This window comes from Nyctereutes procyonoides, unplaced genomic scaffold (assembly GCF_905146905.1).
Source record: "Nyctereutes procyonoides isolate TBG_1078 unplaced genomic scaffold, NYPRO_anot_genome, whole genome shotgun sequence".
NCBI lineage: Eukaryota > Metazoa > Chordata > Mammalia > Carnivora > Canidae > Nyctereutes > Nyctereutes procyonoides.
The window spans coordinates 27086782-27111234 of NW_026575020.1; the positions used below are offsets into that span (position 1 = coordinate 27086782).

At 42.2% G+C, this 24453-nt stretch overlaps 1 protein-coding gene across 1 annotated transcript in view; it reads left to right on the forward strand.

The window, feature by feature from the left end:
- VPS53 (VPS53 subunit of GARP complex) overlaps positions 1-24453 on the forward strand; it is a 142860-nt gene that overhangs the window by 72574 nt on the left and 45833 nt on the right. The window contains exons 12-15 of the mRNA XM_055322439.1: positions 2443-2544; positions 9887-9981; positions 19941-20183; positions 23310-23457. Of these exons, the coding sequence (XP_055178414.1) occupies positions 2443-2544; positions 9887-9981; positions 19941-20183; positions 23310-23457 (588 nt within the window). The remainder of the gene's footprint in view (positions 1-2442; positions 2545-9886; positions 9982-19940; positions 20184-23309; positions 23458-24453) is intronic.

The window sequence follows — 24453 nt, forward strand, 5'->3', positions numbered from 1 at the left end:
TCACAGCAGTGGAATGATACTGTAAAAGTCTAAATTAGATCATATCACTTCCTTGTTTAACCTCCCCCACCCTGATGATTACCCAGTTGCTATGAGAAGAAAATCTCATCTTTACCATGGCCCACAAAAGCTATGCACTTGGGCTCCTGCTGCCTCTTTTACCTCATCCCCTTGTCCTCCTGTCTGTCCCTCAGAAGCACCAAATTCATTCCAGCCTTTGCACCAGGTCATGCTGCTGAGAATGTTCTTTGCAGATCTTTGCCTGACTAGCTCCTTCTCATTCTGGTCTCTGCTCAGATATCACCTCCTTGAGGAGGCCTTGTCTGATCATCCTGTATAAAGAAGAATTTAGAAATGTTTTCAGGGGTGGCTGGGTGGCTCAGTTGGTTAAGCATCTGCCTTTGGCTCAGGTCATGGTCCCAGGGTCCTGGGATTGAGCCCCTTATTGGGCTCCCTGGTCAGCGGGGAGCCTGCTTCTCCCTCTCCTCCCTGCTTGTGCTCTCTCTCAGATAAATAAAATCTTTTAAAAAGAAAAAAATACGTTAGAAACATTGCTTTCAAACGTACATTACTTTCTGAAAATGGCCTAATTCTAAAAATAAACTATTTTGCTTTAAGTTGATAGGAATTTTTTTTCCCCTGTATCAGGCAAAGCAAGCCAAAGTTTGGGGTGTATAAATTGTAAATGTTTGCTTGGTTATTACACCATATTGTTTCTCAGCAGGATACCATAAAAATCATTGTCCTACTAATGATTACCTTGACCTAACGCATTGATCACAAGGCTTTCTTCATACAGAGTCTGTCTGGCAACCTAATAGCATCTGAGTGTTTAGGCTGAAAATTAAGTAGTTTACATGATTGTAAGCAGTATGGTCTTAAAACCTAAACCAGACACTGGCATGATTTGTGTTTTTTGTGTTTTAATTTTTTATATTTTCCTGAATTGTTTTTGTTAGGATTTTCCTTTTTCTTTTTTTTTTTTTTCTTCGTATATCTTCAGCTGACAGAAGATACTTCCTGACACTTGAGAGAGTTGTTCACACTATAGTCCGTGTGCTGTCCTTCTTGTCTTAGGGGTTGGTTCAAGTTGGTCTGCTGATAATATGCAAAGATGTCCCAAGTACATGTAGAAATACCTTCTGGGGTGCTTGGGTGGCTCAATCGGTTGAGCAGCTGCCTTCAACTCAGGTCATGATCTCAGGGTCCTGGAACTGAGCCCTGAGTCAGGCTCCCTGCTCAGCGGGGAGCCTGCTTCTCCATCTTCCTCTGCCCCTCCCCCCTGCTTGTGCACATGCTCGCTTGCTCTCTCTCTCTCTCTCTCTCTCAAGTAAATAAAATCTTAAAGAAAACAAACAACCTGGCTTCTTGTCCATTCTTTGCCCTTCCCCTCATCCCCAGTGCTAGCCAATCCCTTTTCTCCTCCTTGTCCACTTAGTTTTCTTTCAGTTGCCTGGTATAAGCAATATCTGGGGGTCAAATTTGTGAGAAAAAAAAAAAATTCCGAAGAGCTGTCTCAATTCTTTTGTTGCACTGGAATTATCATCACCGGGATCCCTTATATGTGTCATGTGTTCTTTGCTGCCTTTCCTACCCTTTATCACATCTGACCCTTCCTGGAATCCTGTAATAGGAGACTTTATGCAGAATATGGGGCTGCTGTGGCCAAGAGAAGTTAGGTGATTGGCCAGTGCTGCTGAGGGAGCTAAAACTTTACCACACCTCCTGCCTCTAGCTTTTCCACCATCCTGTGGTCCCACTCAATGATGTGTTTTAAAAGAGTGGTCATAATCAGATCCTGAGAACTAATTTTTCCCAAGGAATTTTGCTGTTTATTGTAATGAGACTTATTTGGGAAGGGACTTCTTTCTATAATCTAGAACACGTAAGATTGGCTTTATAGTTTGTTCTTGTATTCTACTCCATCTAGCATTTTGATTCATTCACATTTAGGGGGCAGCTAGGAAATTCCAGGTACCCAGATATTGGAGGAGGGAGAAGGACAGACATGATCCCTACCATCATAAAATCTAGTGGGGACAAGACAAATAAATGGACAGTTGCAATATTTTAATAAATACCAAGGTAGGTGTATATGCTGGGTGGTATGGAAACATGTAGCAGGGATATCTAACCCAAACTTGAAAGGCAGGGAAGGCTTCCCAGAAGAAGGGACTTCTAAATTGAGGGCTAAAGAATGAATGAGAGTTTTAGCCAGGTTGGATTTGGGATTGGGGTGGAGCGAGCAATAGGTTTCAGAAAGATGGGAAGTAGTATAAAGGCTGGGAGGTAAGAATGTGGTCCATGTTGTTTCAGTTCTGGTTCATTAGATCAAATTTCATAATTTGGCAGTTGGAGAGACTCAGAAAAAGCAGATAATTGGGAAAGGTATTAAGAATATGCTCACAAAATACCTATCACTTTCTCATGTCTTCTTAACAGAAAAAACTTGAGTGTCCACCCCCATCCACCAATCCCTTTCTGGAAGATGAGCCAGCACCAGAGATGGAGGAACTGACAATGGAGAAAGGAGATTTAGATCAAGTAAGTCCAGTTTGCCCTTCCACGTGCCACTGACCTAATGTCTGCTTTTGAAAATGGCTCTGTTCACTCTAAATGTGGCCCTTTGGCCATTGACCACATTCAGAGATTACAGCTTTGGTGGTCTTCATAGAAAGCCTTTATCTAAAGGCATATTTTGAAAACTGAGTGAAAGAGCAGCCTTTCCTGCCAACCTCCATTCCCAAAAAGCTCCCCTGCTGGAATGAGCAACCCGCACACATTTAATTGGTCTGTGCGGTGCAGCTGCGGGGCAGGGTGGGGGCGGCCAGAACTCTACCCATCTCGTTCATCATCTCCTGCACCTGCCAGCCTACCTCTCGGTTGTGTTCTCATGTGGCTGGTGACGACACAGGAGAGGCTTGAGACTCCCCAGTGGAGTTAGTAGCAGCAGCAGCTAGGAGAGGCCTCCACTCAGTGCAAGCTGAGCATTTGAGGTCTGGAAGGCATCGGGGAGGCCTGGAAACATCAAGGTGACCAATGGCATATTTGGAGAGTTACTTTTCAGAGCACACTAGCACTTTCATTTCCTTCGGATTTTCTGTCCAACTCTAAATTTCCTCTCCCTTCATCCTATAGAATGGTGTTTTTGTTTCATTGCCATTTTATGACAGAGCGGTTAGAGCAATAAATCAGACCTTTTCCTGTCTGGATTAGTGATCCTTCTTTAATTTTCTACACTTGGCTGCTTGAGGGTTATTTTATAGTGTTGTTTTGCTCCAGACACCACAGAAAGGGGAGGCTGGCTGGGAAGACCAGCCTGGGAACCCCATAGCCACACACTTGCAGCTAACCTACATTCCTCGCATGGTGACAGTGGGTGTACCTCCAATCTTGGCAGGAGCCAAAAGAAAGAATTTCTAGGAGCAATCCTGAAGTGATGCAGTAAAATGTGTCTGGTCCACTGATTAAATAATTATAATAACATGGATACCTTGCATTTTTATGGGCTTTATAGTTTCAAAAGTCTTTTACGTGCTTTATTTCATTTCATCTTTCTGGCAATGCCTGCCTCTTGTTTTATAGGATTTTATATGAGCTGCTGTATGCGCAGGTTAGAGAGATTAAGTGATTTTGCCCAGGGTTACAGAGTTTGGGCATGGACAAGCTAGAACTGGTAGCAAAGTCTAGATGTCAGAGAGTGGAATTCCTTTCATGGAGCTCTTTTACTGCACCAGGCTGTCTCAGTGAAAAGTGGAGGTCACAGAAATGAACCCTGTGAATACAAGGTGAATGAATACAACTGGAAGGATACCTTATGGCTATATCCCAGGGACTTGTGGGATTAGATGTAATTGATTTAAAGCCATCCTATCAGCTAGTATGGGAGAAAACAAAAGATTTCTAATAACTAAAGAAATAACCTCTCTCACATTTGGGGAGGAAGGACTGGGATAGGAAGGAGTATGGAAGTAGAGCTCATTCTTCTGGTGCATCCTCTACCCATACTCCATCACCCATACTCTTGGTGCTTGCTTTGGATCATAGTGCCATTCTCAGGGCCCTGTGCCTTCCCAGTGCCAGTGACTGTTTTTGTTCTTCTGCTGCCATGGAAAGTAATTGATCTCTTTAGCTAGTCATCTCTGGATATCATTAAACTGGATTTGATGAGGCCCCTGTTACCACAAAATCAGTTTACTAGATAAAATATGATTTGTCTCTCTCAGGGCACTTGTTGCTCACCCTGGAATCTAGAGGTGATTGTTGTAAGGACCAAGACTGCTCATTCTAAGGACATAGAGCACAGGTATGGGGGTAAGCAGAGGCAGACTCTGGTCCACCATTAGCTGACCACCTGGTGGGTTTTTGCTCTCTCTAGACTTGCCTAGTATTTCCATCTTTAGAAAGAGCCCGTGGTTGTCAAACTGTATTCCTCTGTGCCCCATCACATGTTGGCTGTGGGAGTTGGGAGGAGACCATGGCTCTGACTCCCTCCAAACAGAGCAGTTCTGTTCTGAGTCACTTTTATCATGAAATTTTAGGTAAAATTTCTTCTGAACCTGAGGTTTGAGATCTGTTTAGAAACAAAGTACCAAAAACTCCTGGACTAGATGACCCACCTGCAATCTCACTGGCCATTACTTATTAGTGATAACACCTGCACACTGTCTCCAGCTCCCTGCAGCCTCTGTAGCACTTGTCTTGCTTGTGGTCCATTAGGTGGGAGCTCCAGGATCTCCCTCTTCCCAACCACTTACTTCTGGAGTTAGGTGTACAGGAAGTGCAGGAGTCCCTCATGGCCTTAGGGAGGAAGTCCACTGGAAGTGAGAGGTGAGCTGAGCCAGAGGTGTAGGGGAAGGCCCCCATTGATGGCCTGGGGTTACTCAACCCATTGTGTTACTGCAGTAAGTAGACATGGCCCTCAAGGGCAGGATCCCTCCCTGCCCACTCCTGCAGCGTAGGCTGTTGAAAAAGGAGTGTGAACTTGAAAAAAGGTGTTTAGTCTGAGCCACCAGTTGCCGAGTCCCAAGTGATGAAAAATGGCATCTGAAAGGGGCTTGAGGGTACTCAAAGAAAAGGGGAGAAGAAATAAGGAATTTCTGGTTTTAAAATGTACCCTTCTGGTGATCCAAGCAGTTAGATTTAATCTGTTTACATTGGATGGTAATAAAAGGAAGTGGGGCCAGCTGCAGAGCTCCTTACTGTGACAACAGTAACCTTCTATTATTCCCTCAAACTCCAGGAGGAAATAACTGAAACATCTGTGGCTCTTGGACAGAATTCACACACTCAGATAGGCAGCCCGAATGCTACTGCTAAATGACTTCGTATGTTCTTTCAGCAGAGACACAACCCTTTTGGGAGACAGACAGTACACAAGGAGACACCAGTGTGAGCTGAAATTCCAGCACCTCTTATCTAAATATGAGCACAGTCACCAAGCAACTATAGGCTGGAGGCAGCCCTGTGGAAAAAAAGCAAAAAGGAAACTTTGGGCAGTCCCTCCCATTGTTCCCCTTTTGCTTCCAGCTCAGACGAAAAATGCTGCAAGGGACCAGGACACCAGTCAGGTGTCTCCTCACTCCCAGGAGTGGCATTAGTGGGGAGAGGCAGGATGGAGCAATCACCTGCCCATACATAGGGTTGGGACACTCACACTGTCTGATGATGCAGTTCTCTGAGTGCCAGTTTTGGAGTGATCTGCGGTGCCTCATCGAGCACAGGATCTGTGGAAGACTGACCAACATGAGTTTGTTGGAATAGCACATAGCTATTTTCTTGTATCACTTAGAATTTGTCTCTTGTACATATTCTGAATGAGCTCCTCAGGTTTCTCTAGACCTAGATTTTTATTGTATGTCACTTTTGCACATGCATAAAAAGGAAAATAAGAGCAAAATAAATAAGATATTCCTAAGACAACTTCACATTCAGAGTCCAACTCCTGTCCCACATTGTTGTTTTTTTTTTGTTTTGTTTTGTTTTGTTGTTGTTTTTTAGACTTTGTGTTTTGAATTGTAAACTCCTAAGTAGTTGCAGAGTGCAGAGAGGTCCTGTATACCCATCTCCCATCCCAGCTTCCCCCAGTGGTGACAGCTACTATAACTATAGTGCATTATTAAAACCGTGAAATTGATTCTAACCCCTATTTTGCTCAGGCGTGAATGCCCATGTTTTCCCACACTGGTGTCCTCTGGGCTATCTAAAGAATTGGTGACATGCCATTGCTTCAGTGTTCCTTTACTGTCTGGGGTTATTTGCCAAGCCATTGGCATCCATCTCCCAAGCTTTTTATTGTTATTTTTACTTTTTATTTATTTATTTTAAAGATTTTATTTATTTATTCATGAGAGACACACAGAGAGAGGCAGAGACATAGGCAGAGGAAGAAGCAGGCTCCCTACAGGGAGCCCAATGTAAGACTCGATCCCAGGACCCCAGGATCACAACCTGAGCCAAAGGCAGATGTTCAACCACTGAGCCACCCAGGTCCTAACTAATTTTTACTTTTTAAAAGAAAATACCTGGGCAGCCCGGGTGGCTCAGCGGTTTAGCGCTGCCTTCAGCCCAGGGCCTGATCCTGGAGACCTGGGATCGAGTCCCATGTCAGGCTCCCTGCATGGAGCCTGCTTCTCCCTCCGCCTCTCTGTCTCTCGTGAGTAAATAAATAAAAAATCTTTAAAAAAAAAAAAAAAAAGAAAGAAAAGAAAAAGAAACGAAAATACCTAAATTAGAGAAAAGTTTTCAGAGAATTACAAGAACTCTCAAATATCTTTCCCCTGGAAAGATAACATTTTGCTACATTTACTTTATCTTCCTTTTTCCCCCCCACCCCCATTCCTCCTCTCCCTTTCTTTCTCTCTCTCTTCCCCCTCCCTCTCTGCTTCTCTTTCTTTGGAATAGTTTGTAAGTTAGCATGTATCATGTCCTTTATCTCTAAATATTTCTGTATGTAGTTCCTAACAAGAAGATCATTCAGTTCAGTTACCACAGATCAAAATCAGAAAATGTAGTTTCAGTGTAATACTATGATCTAATTTATAGAGCTTATATTTCATTATGTAGCCATTCTAAGGTGATAAACTAAAACATTGTCAGTAATTGGAAAATTGCCCATAAATTAGTAAACAAAGCCAAATACAAAATATTTTATTTAAAACATGTTGATTGGGCATCCCGGGTGGCTCAGCGGTTTAGCGCCGCCTTCAGCCCAGGGCGTAATCCTGGAGACCTGGGATCGAGTCCCCCGTCAGGCTCCCTGCATGGAGCCTGCTTCTTCCTCTGCCTGTGTCTCTGCCTCTCTCTCTCTCTCCTCTCTGTGTATTCTCATGAATAAATAAATAAAATCTTAAAAAAAATTAAACATTGATTTCGGGGATCCCTGGGTGGCTCAGTAGTTTAGCGCCTGCCTTCGGCCCAGGGCGTGATCCTGGAGTCCTGGGATCAAGTCTCACATCAGGCTCCCTGCATGGAGTCTGCTTCTCCCTCTGCTTATGTCTCTGCCTCTCTCTGTGTGTGTCTCATGAATAAATAAATAAAAATTTTTAAAAAATAAAAATAAAAAACATTTTGATTTAAGACATGACAACATTCTGTGTTATATAAACTCCAGTTTATAATTACCAGAAGCTATCCTGCAGATGTGTGAATTGTTTTGTCACAGGAAAAAATATAAATGGGATAATTACAATCCTTATAATGACTATTAATAAAAAGCTATCTGGGTATTGTGGCTATAGTTTTCAATTCTAAAATCAGATATCTAGTCTTATAAAAGTTAAATCACATTTATCTATTCATTTAACAATCACCTTATTGAAAAGAATGAAATAATAAAAAATAGATAACTGACTTGGAAAATACAGAACAATTAGGTAAAGACCACCCATACACAGCACTATGTCATGGATCTGCCGCTTAAAATGATGGAAGTGTGAGAGAAACTCCCAGGGAATCTGAGAAATGAAGTAGAACTTTGAATTCAGACAAGACAAACTCCGTGAACCCAGGCTGAGGCATCTCTGGTGGTCTCAGCCTCAGACCTGACTTTGGTGGTGGCTTCTGGATAAAGCAAAACAACCCGAGTGTAATTATTTTAGGAAGGACCAGAATTTCTAAAAATCTTGCAAAAAAAAAAAAAAACTGAAGACATGGAACTCTCTAAAGGTGATAAAGGGAGAGCTGAACAGGAGACTGGGATATGTCTAAGGTTGACATTTAATTTACAGTGTGCATTTCCAGTTTTTACAGTTGCTTTTAACTATTACAGTGTTTTATTTTTAAAAGTTACTAGAAGAAGGGAATCATTATTCTGTTTGTCATTAGGGGCTTAGTTTTTCCTCTATTAAGAGATATGAACAGTTCCATTCAACAAGTATGCTGTATCAGTTTATTCCCAAATTGTACTCTAATATCAACCCCAGCAAGGGCTCAGGGTCCTTTTGTTGGCATTTGACAATGAATAAAATTGACTTTTTTTTTTAGGAATACAAAGAGATATGTAGGAGAATATTCACTTATTTCTTAGATATTTTGAAAAGGAATTAAGAAGCAAACAGAGTTTTTAAATGCTTGCCTACCTAGATGGCCTATATATCAGTGGTTTTTAAGTATCAACTGGGGGCCAGCACTGGCCCTGTTTTACAGTGGCCCAAGGCAAAAACTAAAGACAAAATAGTCTGCTTGCCTGCCTGTCTGTCTATGTATCTGTCTATCTGGTATAAGATCACCAACTGGTCACCTAGGTGGCTCAGTGGTTGAGCATCTGCCTTTGGCTCAGGTCATGATCCCAGCTGGGATCGAGTCCCATATCAGTCTCCCTATGGGGAGCCTGCTTCTCCCTCTGCCTATGTCTCTGCCTCTCTGTGTGTGTCTCTCATGGATAAATAAATAAAATTTAAAAAAAAAGAAGGTCACCAACTGTCTTTTCATAGGAAGGACTGCCCTAATGCTGCTATTTTCTCCCTATAAAGTATTTGGGTATAAAATATTCTTAAGGGACTGGTGAGAATGGAAAGTAGCAAAACAAAAAGTTAGCAATGCTATGTTGGTCCTTTACGACTCTTTTTCTTGCATTTACTCATCAATTCAACAGTTCAGGAACCATCTCAGCAAAGCAACACTATAAAAGAAAGAGTTCTAGTTCAGGAGATAGGAAGCTTCACCATGTGCCTTTGGGCAGGCTGCTAAGTGCATTTTAGGTGTAATATAGTAGTCTAATTCCTACACCAAGGGTTTGTTATGAGGAATAGATGAGATGTTATTTCATGTACAAGTGCTTGATCCATAATAAAAACCACTAAATGGAGGCCATCAAGAATAGATGTGAAAGCACTTTATAAATTCTTTTTTTTTTTTAATTTATGATAGTCACAGAGAGAGAGAGAGAGAGAGAGAGAGGCAGAGACACAGGCAGAGGGAGAAGCAGGCTCCATGCACCGGGAGCCCGATGTGGGATTCGATCCTGGGTCTCCAGGATCGCGCCCTGGGCCAAAGGCAGGCACCAAACCAGTGCGCCACCCAGGGATCCCGCACTTTATAAATTCTAAAGCATTATGCAAATATAAGGTACTGTTATTAGCTAGGATTAAATTTTTTAAAACAGTCATATGATGAATAGCTTCCAAATTAAAAGTACATGTGTTATCAGAATAGCAGTAAATCTTTCACCATACAGGGCAAGTCAGTGATATTAACAAAACTGGCTCATTGTTCACAGACTGGCATGAATCAGTGTAAGACATAGTCCCAGTTCAGCTACACGGAGTGCTTATCTGTGTCAGGAGTAAACTTTGAAGGGATTTTTTTCTTTGAAACTGCTTGAAAACTTGAAAAAATGGCTTAAATATAGATTTCTTTCTTTCTTTTTTTTCCCCTCCCTTTACAGCCAAAGAAGCCTAAAGCCCCAGACAATCCATTTCATGGCATTGTCTCCAAGTGTTTCGAGCCTCATCTCTACGTGTATATTGAGTCCCAGGACAAGTGAGTGATGAACGTTTTGCTGTTTTCTACTGCGCTTCTCCCTCCTCTAGTCGTGGTTGGGCCTCACAAGGGCACAGCCCTTTCCAGAGGCTGAAGGAGGTCACAGGCCTCCTGTGACCCTCCCTGGAAACCTTCTAAGGAGATTTTTCACTCTTATGAATATTATCATTTATTGTATCCATAAATCTTAGAACCCCTAGTTTTACTCTAATAATAAGGTCCTAAATGGATCCTAACAACCTCTTCCCACGTAGGTACTGAGCTCTTATATAGCTACACTTGTCAGCCCACAGGGCTTGACCATGGCAGGCACTGGAAAATAGAGAAAGAAAGCCTTGTCTCTAATATACATATTTTTCAGTATAATTTGTTTAGGTTTTCATTTTGAAATGATTTAGACTTCTGAAAAAGTTACCAAAAATCCTCATATATCCTTCCCCCAGAGAATGCTACTGTTTTACATAATCACAGTTATCAAAACCAGGAGGGTGACATTGTGCCATGAATGTCTACTTTCTGGCCCAAGATCCCATCATGCATTTGGTTGTCAGGTCTCTTTAGTTTCCTTTAACCTTGAATCCTTCCACAGTCTTTTGTCTATTTCTCATGACCTTGACACTTTACAGAGTATTGATTGACAAGTTATTTTCTACATTGCCCTCAAATTCAGTTTGTCTGATGTTTGCTCTTGGTTAAATCTAGATTTTGCATTGCGGGCAAGTATACCATACAGGTGATGTCATGTCCCTCTGCTTACGTCACATCAGGAGGCACTTCATGTGGCTGTGTCTCATTACTGGTGATGTTAACTTTGATCACTTAAGATGGTGCTTGCTAGCTTTTTCTGCTTTGAAGCTACTATTTTTCTCTTTGTAATTAATAAGTATCATGTGGGGGAATACATTGGGACTATGTAACTATTCCTGTTTCTCCTCACACTGTGCCCACTCATTTTGACATCCCTTGATGATTCGTGCCTTGAAGCAGTTATTACTGTAGTGTTTGCCAAATGTTGATTTTCCATTTCCATCATTTCTCCTGTATTTATTAATTGGATTTCTTCTGTAAAGAAGCACTTCCCCTTCATCCCCCTGTGTGTGTGCTTATTTAGTCAGTATGCACTGGTAGATTCTTACTTTCTTTTATGGATTTTTTTTAAGATTTTATTTATTTATTCATAGAGACAGAGAGAGAGAGGCAGAGACACAGGCAGAGGGAGAAGCAGGCATCATACAGAGAGCCTGACGTGGGACTCGATCCAGGGTCTCCAGGATCATGCCCTGGGCTGCAGGCGGTGCTAAACTGCTGCGCCACTGGGGCCGCCCTCTTTTATGGATTAGCATCCATTTAATATACATACTTTTTAAAAACACAGGGGTTCCTAAAAATTTTCACAAAGTAGCCCACTGCTGCCAAGTTTCCTCACAGTGGTCAGAGTAGTATGTTCAAGTTCCAGTGTCCATTTTTCATGAAAAAGAGGAAGGCCTCTCCTCATCCCTGAATTTCTGTCCACAGCCAGAGGATCAATTGAAGACCCTTCCACACTGGAAGGCAGATTTTGGAAAAGTCAGGTTTCTGGAGACAGGCTGGCCCTGGCTCTGAGACGAGGCCTTGTAGCCTAAAAAACATACTTGGGAGGACCTGACAGTGGCTCGCGTGGGGAGCACAGTAGCGACTGTGAGAGTTCTCAAGGGAAGTTCTCTGGGAAAGCATTTAGGTGCTGAAATTTAGTCCCTTTTTTTTTTTTTAATGCTTCTGTTGTGGGTTAGCAAATTCTTGTTTCCCAATATGTTTCAGAGGCAAACCATAAGATTAAGAGATTTTTTTAAAAAAAAGGAGAGAGAGACTTTTTCAAGTGGATTCACTACATGGGACCTTGTTATTATTCACCTATTTGATTCTGTAGATTGCATCTACTTTTTGACCCCATATAAATACAAAATGTGGGGATCCCTGGGTGGCTCAGCGGTTCAAGCGCCTGCCTTTGGCCCAGGGCGTGATCCTGGAGTCCCAGGATCGAGTCCCGTGTCGGGCCCCAGACGTGGAGTCTGCTTCTCCCTCCTCCTGTGTCTCTGCTTCTCTCTCTCTCTCTCTCTCTCTCTCTCTCTCTCTCAAATAAATAAATAAATAAATAAATAAATAAATAAATAAATCTATCTTTAAAAAACAAATATAAAATGTTTCATATTAAAGTTGTAGAAAATGAACTTTGTAGAACTTCTATGTTAACAGAAACAACTTCCTGCCCCCTATCCCCCAAAGAAAGAGGTACTTTCACATTTGCCTTGCAAAGCCAGGCTGCCACCTCCTCTCTATTCTTTGGACTTATGTCCAAAAGCACACAGAAAGGCAGTAATTGCTATTGCCATTTGCTCCTTTGGAACACCTTGTCTTTTGTGTTAAAAGGTTTTTTCTCAGGAAGTTAGTGAGACACCTCAAGAGACAGGTAAAAGACCAGTTATTTACCTAAGAGATTAGCAGGTCTTAGAGCAGCCCACCTAGATCACTATTTTTGGACAAAACCTCTTCTTCTCTCATCAACTCCAATTCTTATTTTTAAAAAGGTTTAAAAGCTGTTGGATCCAGAGTTTAAAGTGGATATCTGAAATAACCACATACTTTCCTCAGACCTACCTGGTCTAGAGAGTTGTTTTTCTGAATTATCTTAATTCTGGTATCTACTCTTTTCACATAGCCTGGATTCATATAAAGTGTACTCATTGTTCATGATACTTCCGGCAGAGAGCCAGACCACCCTTCCTTAGGGACTCTCCATTTCTCTATGAAAAATGAAGTGCTGGCCACTCATCCTGCCGTTTGGCCTCACTAGGATGTTTCCACAGCACTGGGGAAGTAGCAGAAGCTACTTGTAGGAGAATTGCGTAGGTTGTGCTGTTGTTGCTCCAGAATAAGCAGCAAAGGCTTGAAGTAGAAAACAGAGTTCAAGAAATCCATTTCCTCATCTTTTAAAGCAGAGAATCAGACAAAATAATGCCTATGGCAGTGGCTATTAACCTTTTTTTGAGTCATGGATCCCTTTGAGAGCTCAATGAAACTATAGACTCTCTTGCCAAAAGAAAATTCACGTAAACCCACACACTATCTTGAGTGCAATTTCAAGGGGTTCTACAAAGTCCTTCCTCCCTTTTGTCAAAGAAACCTAAGGGAAGAAACTCAGGTGGGGACTGATTTTGTACTTATTACAGTCTTGTAGCTTTGACTCAAAAATCTGCAAGGGTGGAAAATCTTAGACCATTCACAAGCTCCCAGATGACAGAGACCCAACACAGTGTAGTGGAAAGAGCGTGGGCCTAGATGCCAGACAGACCATGATTTGAGTCTGCACTCACTAGCCTGGGACCTCAAGCATGGTACTTAACCTCTTGGAGTTTGTTTTATCCTCTCTACAGTCAAGTTAGTAATGTTCCCCTCACAGGATCAGTGGCGAGGATGAGATGAGATGACATGCTAGCATTTGGCATAAGTGATACCTGCCCTGCCCACCTGGTGCTCTTGTTCCAGACTCTCAAGTAGCCCTGATCAGTGTTGCCAGCTTTCTGTTGGGCCTGGCATGGAGTCCGCCCTCTCATCTCCCAAGCCTTTCACCTGCCCAGGCAAAGTTCTGGCAGCACCTGCCCCAGCCAAAAGCCAAATAGCAGCGGGAGAACTGCAGAGCCAGTACCTAGGGAGGAGGAAGAAAGTAAGGATATCCCCAGAGCCGTCTCCTCAGCAGATTGGGCTAACCTGTCCTTCTCTGTTTTAAGCAGCTTTCTCAACTTTTGTTTATGTTCAAGAAGGAAGTTATAGAACTTTTACTCTTGGGAATGTAGTGATTTTCTCTGGCTGACTCTTGGAGAAGAGATTTCTCTACATAGACACTTTCTTCAAATTGCAGACAAGAGTGCCCCCATTACTCCTTAGTACTTCAGTGTGTGTTTCCTATAAATCAGGATACAGTCTACCTAGCCACAGTGTACATATCAATGTCAGGAAGTTAACTTGATCCATTAGTACCATTTAATTCATAGACTCCATTCCATTTCACTGGTAGTCCCAGTCATGTCTTTTCTAGATCCAGGATCCATGCCAGAATCACAGGGTGCATTTACTTGTCATGTGTCTTTGGTCTCTTCAATCCAGAAATATAACTCATTCTTTCTTTATCTTTCATGACCTTGAAATTTTTGAAGAGTACAGGCCAATTTGTTTGTGGAATGTCCCTCCATCTGAGCTTGACTAATGTTTCTTCATGATTTATGATTTATGCAGAAGTGATGCTGGGTTCTTCTCAGTAATTCATTTTAGGAGGACACAGTGTCCTACTTGTGTTCAATTTTTATTACTTACTTTAGATGGAGTCTACCAGGCTTCTCTATTTATTAATAAGTAATAATAATAAGTGTCAGGAGAAACATTAAAACCATATAAATAGTCTTTTTCTCATCTTCCACCTCCTGCTGATACTTGCCTGAATCACTTATTACTAAAACAGTTGCCAAATGACAATTTTTCTAATACTGTCATTTCTTCTGCTTTTATTAGTTTGCATTATATTTTAAGAGAAAGCTTTCTCTTTTCCACATTTATTGTGTCAGCATGTACCCATAGATTCCTATTTTATTCAGTGGGTTATATCTGTTATTACCTTCTTTTTTTAAAAGATTTTATTTATTTATTCATGAGAGACACAGAGAGAAGGCAAAGACATAGGCAGAGGGAAAAGCAGACTTCTCTCAGGGAGCCCGATGTGGGACTCACATCCTGAGCCAAAGGCAGACGCTCAACTGCTGAGCCACCCAGGCATCCCCCGTTATTACCTTTTTTTAAGTTTATGTTGAAATAAATTTATACCTACATAAAAGTTTCAGAAATAGCACTGATTGCTCATATTCCTTTCTCCCAAGTTCTCCTGATGTTAACATCTTATATAACCATAGCAGTTACCTCTCCAGCAAGTTAACGTTGGTACAGTTCTATTTACTAAACTCAGGATTTATTTGTATTTCCCACCAGTTTTTCCACTGATGTCCTTTTTTTCTTTCAGGTTCTGTCATTGTTTTAATGCTCAAATTGTCCCTGATTTGGCCACTGGAATCCCTTCAAACTGGTTTTTCATGCTTTTTGCATGCACCTATAATTTCTGGCACAACAAAATATACCAGAGTCTCTGGCACTTTCCTACCCCAGCCCTGGAGTCACCCATTTTTCCAAGATCCCTTGTTTCTTTGGGAATGATACTTAGAAACTAAGTTCAGAGGATCAGATATGTTCATTACTGCTTGAATGTTATGCTTCTAGGCACTTGCAGTTGAAAGAGCTAAGGATTATATGTGGGTATATACATATATGTATACCTCAATATCTGTTTTTATACCGACTTATTAAAACCTGTGAGTTTATGCCAATAACTCTAATTCTGATCTAATACCACAGGGTTTATTTTAGCCTCTCCTTTTCCTTGTTTCTAACTACCTTCCACAGCAGTGAGAAACTTGGCTCCCCAGATCTTCCCTGTATTTATTTATTTGCCCCATTTGCCTGTGTGTAACCCATCTCCCAGTTGTGATCAAGCCAAACCTCGGCTCTGCAACACCACTGGCCTGGCCACATTAGAGCCAAGTCGTCGGCCTCTACCTAAGAGCAGGGGAGGAAGGGGTCCAAGTTAGTTTGAGTACCTTGAGTTAACAAGCTCTGTAATCTCTAGGGGATCCTAAGCATCGTTTCCCATGATCTCCTCCTTGCCAGCTTTGTCTGACTGCCATCTTCCTTTCCCTTTGCCATTCCAGTTAGAGTATTGTTGCTGGGGATGCTGACTGCAAATCCACCAGAAGAAACTGCCTTAGTCTTTCCTCTACTGATACTGCTCTGCAGTGGTCTTTCATCTTGGATCATTTCATTGATCGGTGGAACCCTCAGCAGTAGTTCACATGGCCCCCTGACATGCTTTGTTTGTACATTCTTGGGCAGAAAGCTCATGCTGCAAAGGAGGAGGTGAAAGATACCATCCACATCCATGGTGTGTTCCTTTAAGCTGGAGAGAAAGTGAACATAGCAACAAGCACAATGCCATCTATCTGTAGTTTTTTAGTGTTGTGAAATCAAAATCACAGTACAGTGGATAAAGCTGGCCTTTGGAGTCAGACACCCCTAAGTTCAGATTCCAGCTCCAACAAATTCTGTGACCTAGGGCAAGCTATATTATTTTGCTCAGCCTCAGTTTTGTCATTTACAAAATGGAGATAAGAATGCCTTATCCTCAGGGCTGTTGTGAGAAGATAGTATTTCTAATGCATCTGGGACAGATGCCACCCAGGCATCTGTTTATAGGCCTGTGGCCTGGTGGGAGATTGTGGTGTATGGCATGAAGGCATGAAGCTACCAGTAGTTTGCTGTGGGAATACAGAGGACTGTATAAATCAAACTGAAGGTCAAACTTTTGCCCCATCCCCTCTTCCTTACATCCTCCCTCCCGCAGACCATATACTATGCTCACTTTGACTCCAGGCCTTTATTGCTTCATCTAGTCTACTGCAGAATTTTCTCTCTGGTTTCCTTTGTCTGAAACAAATGGTTAATATTGTCTGTACTGCAAAATTAGCATTTTGTTGCTATCTTGAAATCTCAACATCATGAGCATGAGGGTTCTGACTCCTTACATAGATTAGAGCTCCTAATGGGTTGATGCTGTGTCCTGACCACCATACCTAGCAGCACCTTGATCAGGGCTTGATCCTTTAGAAACTCTTCCTTGATTGTAATTGCTTTATGGTGTGAAAGACACCTCCTTATGACTCCACTCAGCAGGTCAATATGCCACATGCTTCTTTCTCTAGTAGTCTTACAGGGTCTGGCCAGACTCAGGCTAGTGTTTGGTGCCTAGAAGAAATGACAGCCTTTGTTGTTGTTGTTGTTGTTTTTTTTAGTTGAACTCATTTATATCTTGTATGTATATATGCACATACCATATCTTATACATATCTTATATGTATATAGCACATACTACATGCTCAGTTTGAAATCCATTGGATTGGGCCATCTGTGCTGCGACATGTTGATTACTCGTTTTCCAGTGTCTCCTATGGCACAGAAGCATGCAGATGCGAAGAGTAGCATTGTAAGGGAGGGAAGCTTACTCTGACGGGTTTATATCTCATCTGCCTAGAGGACGGCGTCAAAAGTGCTCTGGGAGACAGCCTGCAAAGTATACAAGAACTTCAGAGGTTTTCTTTAAGTGGAAATTTTCTTTTGTTTTAGGAGCATGATTAATTTATAATCCTACTGATCAGGTTGGCTCTGAAATATGAGGCAGGGAAGTAAGTATCCTGACTTCAGCTACTAGGGGAACTGGATGAGTGGTTAAAATAAAAACACTTCAGAGCTCTGGCCCCTGTTTTTGTTGGCACTAGAGATTTGGCAATTAGCATCTCTCCTAAGAAGACTCAAGTGGAACTTTTTGCTTTCTGTTACGTGCTCTCCTCCCCTGCACCAGCCCCTGCCCCATCCCCACCTTCCCACCCTTCTGCTCCCGTCCTTCAGGCAGAGTGTGGGGCTGACCATACTGGGCACCGACATAACTGGAAGATTACCTTTACACACATAAGCGTGAGGGGTGGGCCTGGGGAGGGCAGGAAGAAATAAACATTATCCCTCAAGGAGCATGTGATAATGCATATGAACCGGGGAAGAAGATTGAGCAAGCACCTTTAGCTTGTGTACCAACTTCAGCTTATCAGTAACTGGCTAGATGCTGGTTCAAGAAGGATTCTGAAATTACACCAAAGATCAGTGAAAGAGAAAGCCATTATTGATACATTGCTGTGCTGCGGGCCCAGGATAGGAGAAGGCTGTTATGTTTCTTGAACATTTGACATCCTTCCTTATGCTGGATAGTAAAGTGTTAAATAATAATAATAATAATAATAATAATAATAATAATAAATGTCAGTGTATGGCAGATGACAGAAGTTGAAATTGAGACAGAGGGTGGTGGGAGTGGGAGTTGTCCAGCCTGAGCCCTGAGCCAAGCCTAAGGATGAGTAGAGAGGTAGCAGAAGAGCCTCCTTGGCCAGGGGAGGCATCCAGGCATTACAGGCAAAGGCCCAGAGTCAGGGATAGAGATGGGGCAGGGGGCAGTTGAGGGGAATCTGGCTGGCATGGAGGGTCCCCATGCAGGAGCAATGAGAGATTACAGGAAAGGGGGGGGCAAGAAGAGGCAACAAGGAATGGGGTGGTGATGCTGCAGCTTCCTCTCCTTCCCTGCTTGCTGACCATCACCACAAAGACCTAGCCTAGACCTGAAGTTCTTTGAGGGCAGAGTGGCTACATCTGGATATAATAAACTTTCAATAACAAAATCTCTTGAGTAAAATGTCAATTTTCTATTCCTGCTAATTGATGCTGTGTGTGGTTCTTGTCTTTTTCTTCCTGTTATATAAATACATTTTGAAAGCACAGCTGGATTCTTGTAGCCTTAGACAGCAACCTAAAAAGACATAAAACGTCAAGAGGTGGGGACTCCTCCCATTCTTCATACAGCACAACTGTGCAGGAAACAATGAGTAGAGCCCTGTTGGGTCCTAGCTATGATGACTCAGTATGACTGAGCCAGATGCAGTGATGTTTGAATGGGGGATGAGGAGACAGCTACAGCCGTCATCACTGTCGTGACCTGCTGCAAGCCTGAGGCTGCCATACCCTCCCTTGTCCCAAGATTTTTTACCCTTTTGATTCTGAAAGTTTTAAGGAAAAAACTGCATTAAAATACTGCATTAAGGGATCCCTGGGTGGCGCAGAGGTTTGGCGCCTGCCTTTGGCCCAGGGCACGATCCTGGAGACCCGGGATCGAGTCCCACATCGGGCTCCCGGTGCATGGAGCCTGCTTCTCCCTCTGCCTGTGTCTCTGCCTCTCTCTCTCTCTCTCTCTCTCTCTCTCTCTCTCTCTCTCTCTCTCTGTGACTATCATAAATAAATAAAAATTTAAAAATAAATAAATAAAATAAAATACTGCATTAAAACCGCAAGCATTAGAATACTTCTAAGTATATAAGAATACTTAGGCATCTGTCTTATGTGCACATTTAATAATATCAAAATATTTGCTGACACCGTAACCTTTTTGTATTTTCAGACGTAGGAAGGTAGAGTGCTTAGCATGAAATTTGAGCCCAGGCTATTTGGTTTGAATCCTGGATCCCCTCCTCTCTTGCTCTATGATCTTGGACAAGGTCCTTAACTTTTCTGCACCTTGCTTTTTGAAAATGAGGACAGGAATAGTCCATACTTCATAAGGTTATTGTGAATATTGAGTGAAGTGCAGTGAAACGACATTTCTAAACAGCTGATGTAGGGCACCTGCATGGCTCAGTGGTTGAGTGTCTGTCTTTGGCTCAGGTCGTGATCCTGGGGTCCTGTAATCAAGTTCCACATTGGGCTCGCTACAGGGAGCCTGCTTCTTCTTCTGCCTGTGTCTCTGCCTCTCTCTGTGTGTCTCTCAGGAATAAATAAAGTTTTTTTAAAAATAAATTACTGACACAGCGTGTGCCTGGTATATTGTATGTGTTCAGAAAATGATCACTGTTGTTACTTTGTTCATTTATGGAGAGAGGAAATGGTAGTAAAATGATAGTAGGACCAGTGCAAGCACTTAAATGGTAGCTTCTAGGCTCAGCTATGCCACTAAATTGTGTGACAAACACTTTAGACCTTAATTTTTTCATCTCTTAGAGGCTCCAGTAATACTTTATCTCCCTTACAGAGGCTTGGGGTCAGATGTGATCATGAAATGCCTTGAGAAGCATAAAGCAGCACTCAAATTGTTGGAGTGCTGATGGTGGTTAATGAAGATACGGACAAAAGTCTGATTTTAAATGTGAAAAGCAGTAGGAATGATTTACCCATGGCAGTTGAGCACATTTGCTGTATCTTTCTTGAAATAACATTGCAGGACTTCTTCCTTCTAGAAACCTTGGAGAGCTGATTGATAGGTTTGTGGCCGATTTCAAAGCCCAGGGGCCACCTAAGCCCAACACTGAAGAAGGAGGTGCTGTGCTCCCCAGCTGTGCTGATCTCTTTGTCTACTACAAGAAGTGCATGGTGCAGTGCTCTCAACTCAGTACTGGGGAGCCAATGATCGCTCTGACCACCATTTTCCAGAAGTACCTCCGAGAATATGCCTGGAAAATCCTCTCTGGCAATCTACCCAAGTGAGTGCCATTCTTGCTGATCTGAGTGGTGAAGCAAGATTCTGAATATACCTAAATATGGGAATCTAAGAAAATCTGATCTGAAATTGTTTACTGAACTGCTAAGAGTCTCAGGGAAGGAGGGAAACACTCTTACCGAGTTCCCAAGGGTCTGAGATGATTTCCATTCTAATGGGATTCCACAGCTGATCAAGACCATTAGAGGAAATACCGTCACTAGCTGCCAGCATAGGTCAGATCTTAACCACAGTGGACTCAAGGGTCAATTCCATTATGTACGTATTTATTCTGTGTGGATTCAACAATAGGTAGGTGGCCAAAAAAGGTAAGGTGGTGGTGGTAATAACTTTTATTAACAGCACAGGCAGTTTCATTCAGTGAGAGTATGCCCCGGGATGATAAGCACATGGGAAGCATGAATCTGCATTTCCCTTGATCTGATTATGTAGCAAAGTCTCTTAGTTTGTATGTGTCTTGTTGAATAGAGTCTCATGTTTAAAGATGTGGTAGGACTTGGGAAGAGGAGGTTGCATAGCACAGCCCCTAATTATAGTGACTTCACTGTGTTCTGGGACATCAGAATATTATTATAATGCTTATTAATTGAAATAAATCGCTGTTCAACTAGATTTTTTCAACTAAAGATTTTTGGTTCAAGGGTGCCTGGGTGGTTCAGTTGATTAAGGCATCTGACTCTTGATCTCAGCTCAGGATTTGATCTCAAGGTCATAAGTTCAAGCCCCGCATTGGGCTCCAAGCCCAGCATGGACCCTACTTTGATTAACTAATTAAAGTATTAAAGATTTTGGTTCTATAGCAATTTTGATTATGATAGAGTATGATCTAAAGTAATGCTTTGGTGGGGACGCCTGGGTGGCTCAGCAGTTGAGCATCTGCCTTTGGCTCAGGGTATGATCCTGGGGTTCCCGGGATCAAGTCCCACATTGGGCTCCCTGCAGGGAGCCTGCTTCTCCCTCTGCCTATGTCTCTGCCTGCTTCTGTATCTCTCATGAATAAGTAAAACCTTAAACAAATAATAATAATATAAAGTAATGCTTAGGAATTTAATATTTATAAATTATCCCCACGGCTAAATCCAATAATTCTGGAAGTAGTTGCTGTTGTTTTCACTAAAATGTGTCCTACATGGGAGTTTTACATTATCTGGAAGAAAGAAAATAAAATACCTGTGTTCTAACCAGAGACTTGAAGTAATAGATATATTTCACCAATGAGAATTTCTTTGACTATGATAAAAAACATTTTTAAAAAAATCTAATAATTTTTATCCTGATCACCAAAATATGTTATTATAGTTTAGAAAACATAGAAAAGCACAGAGACAAAAATAAAAGTCAGCTATAATCTCACCAGCCAGAGAAAATAAATATAACTTTTTGGGATATATTTTTCTGTTCTTTATTTTTATATATAATGTGTGTGATTTTGTGCTTTGGTTTAACAGTATTGGGTCTATACAGCTTGTAGTTTTCTACCATGCTGCTTTCACTTAATATCATCCTGTGAGCATTTTTCCCCATGTGTCACAGCAGGAAACAAATGTTATACTCGGCTAGGGTATTATCACCAAAGCAAGTATTCACAGAAATGGGGACAAGGTAAAAGGAACCAAAAGAAGGTTCTGAAGCATCCCAATACTAGGAGGTAGTTGTTACCTGAAAACTCGCTTGAGAGCTGGGGCTGTGGATGAAGGGCTGCCACAAAGAAAATGGAGGGCCACAGTCCTTGCCAGCACCACTACTGAAGCAGAGGGAGTAGGAGGCCTCGTTAGTACTCAGATGTGTCTCTCCTCTACCTCTCCAACTTCTTGCCACACCTTCTGTTGACTGAACCCAACAGGAGGCCAGAGGGCCAGGGAGCCAGCATGATAGGTCTGTAGAGGTCAGTCTCCTGAACCATAGAGAAGGAAAGAGAAGACTAATGAATGGATCTGGGAGGCCAACAGAGAACATTCAGCATTCAGGACATTGTATAGTCATCAAAACACTTAATGATGTTGTGATAATCCAACATACAGAAGAACCTCACTTAACTTCTGAAGTTCTTATTGATTATCCTCTTAATTGATAGATAGGTTGGGCTCACTATTTTAGTTTAGTTTTTTTTTTTTTCCAAGATTTTATTTATTTGAGTGAGTGAGTGAGTGAGAGAGAGCACACAAGCATGGGCAGAGGGAGAGGGAGAAACAGACTCCCCTGCTGAGCAGGGAACCCAGTGTGGAGCTCAATCCCAGGACCCTGAGATAATGACCTGAGTAGGTGCCTCCCCCCACCAGTTTAGTATTTTAAATAACACTCAGAAAAGCATCCTTGAAAAGGAGTAGAACCACTGGATCAAATAATGTGAACATTTTTTTAAGCTCCTGAAATATACCTCCAGGAAGGCTGTACAACTTAATGCACCTGACCCATAGTGCAAGAGAGTGTCAGCATCCTCACACCCTTGTAAGTGCTGGAAATGAAGAGATTTTCAAATCTTTGATTACCAGTAAGATTGGGCAGTTTTAGCACTATTTTTAAAATATTTTTATTTTTAAGGTAAATGTAGTTGAACTCTGTCTTCTTTTAAAAATATATATAAAATCTCACAGTTGAAATAGGTTTTATAACTGTATTTTTACGTTTTGTGAGCAAATTATTAGATCAGTAGGAAGGTGGCCTTTGGGCAGGAACCATGTCTGACATTCACTTTGGTACCCTCTACAGCACAATGTACAAATTCCTGTGCAGTGTTCTTAACTGAAACAGTTGTGGAACAACCTCTTGTACCACAGATGATCCTGAATGAGCTCTCCAGATCAGGAGATTGTAAGCTAAGCAGAGAGGCCACTCAGCAGCCTTTCTCTGAGTACCAGAGTCATCATAGTTAATATGACTGATTACAGGCTCACAGTTGGAATTTTTCTTCCCACTCCTGATGGTCAGAGAATTTAAACAGATGATAGTCAAGGTAAGGTCAGTAGGAAAGAGGCTCATTGTACATGAATTTGTTTGGGCCATATCCAGCCTTTCCTTCCCCCTTTTCTTTGTCTTAAGATGTCCGGTTACCTGTTCAGGAAGCAAATGAGAAGTCCCAGCCTAACTAGTTCCTGTTCCTTTTCCTCAGAACCACAAGCAGCAGTGGAGGGCTGACCATCAGCAGCCTCCTCAAAGAAAAGGAAGGCTCAGAAGTAGCCAAGTTCACTCTAGAGGAGCTCTGCCTCATCTGTGGCATCCTAAGCACAGCCGAGTACTGTCTGGCTACCACCCAGCAGGTGAGCTGCCCACTGCCTCCTTTTCCTGAACCATCTGGGCCTCTTGACTCAGTAGGTAAAATTATGGGCCCTAACAAGCCACATACCACCTGGGGCAGACCAGTTGGTCCTAGAGGAAAATTGCTGTCCATTCAGAAGATGGTCCAGGCAGCCATCTCACAGAAGAGCCTTGTTAAAAGGGGACTGGGCAAGAAAGTCTGGCTGATCTCCCCAGAGTTGTTTAAGCTACTCAGAGGGCATGTCCTCTTGAAAGTAGGTCAGTAGCACTGTCTCCCATATGAGAAAAGCAGTGAAAATGATGCTAGGACCCAGCCTTTGGTGGTGATGAGTCACAGCCAGTGATTCCATCTCAGAAGTGTTAGTAGGCTAAGCAAAATCCTCTGGGCTTTTATGTGTCTCCTAAAATGTACATAGCATTCTCAGTCTGCCTAAACAAACAACCATTCTTTGGATGCTGACGTTCAGGAACTGTGAAGCAGGAAAGGGTGATGCCTCTCCTGGAGCTCCCCATCAGCAGAAGGAAGACCCAGAAGAATTTTCCATTCAGCCTTAGACATGGGATTAGAAGTTCCTTTTCACATTGGTCTGGAATTCCTAAGGCCAAGAGAAGGAAAATAATTGGAGAAGGTTGTGCTCTGCCCCCCTTTTTGGGTTTATTATTTACACATGTCTGGATCATAGGAAGGTAGTCATAAATTATAGTTCAGACAGTACAGCTTGGAGTGCCTGTGAGCCAGAGCAAGAATACAAGAAGCCAAAATAAGAAGTGTTCCCCCTAAACTTCACAGTTGAGGTTATGCCAGACAGAGGCAATAGCAGGCTCTGTTTGGGGACATGGTCACATTGAGTCACACAGGGAGTGATCTGTAAATGTTTAGCCTTGGAACCAGAGACAGCAATCCTTTTAGCCCCAAAAACTCCCAGGGCAGGACAGCAATATCTACAAGGACCTCCAAGGCAGGGGTCCCAGACTTCTGTGATGAAGAAACACTATTT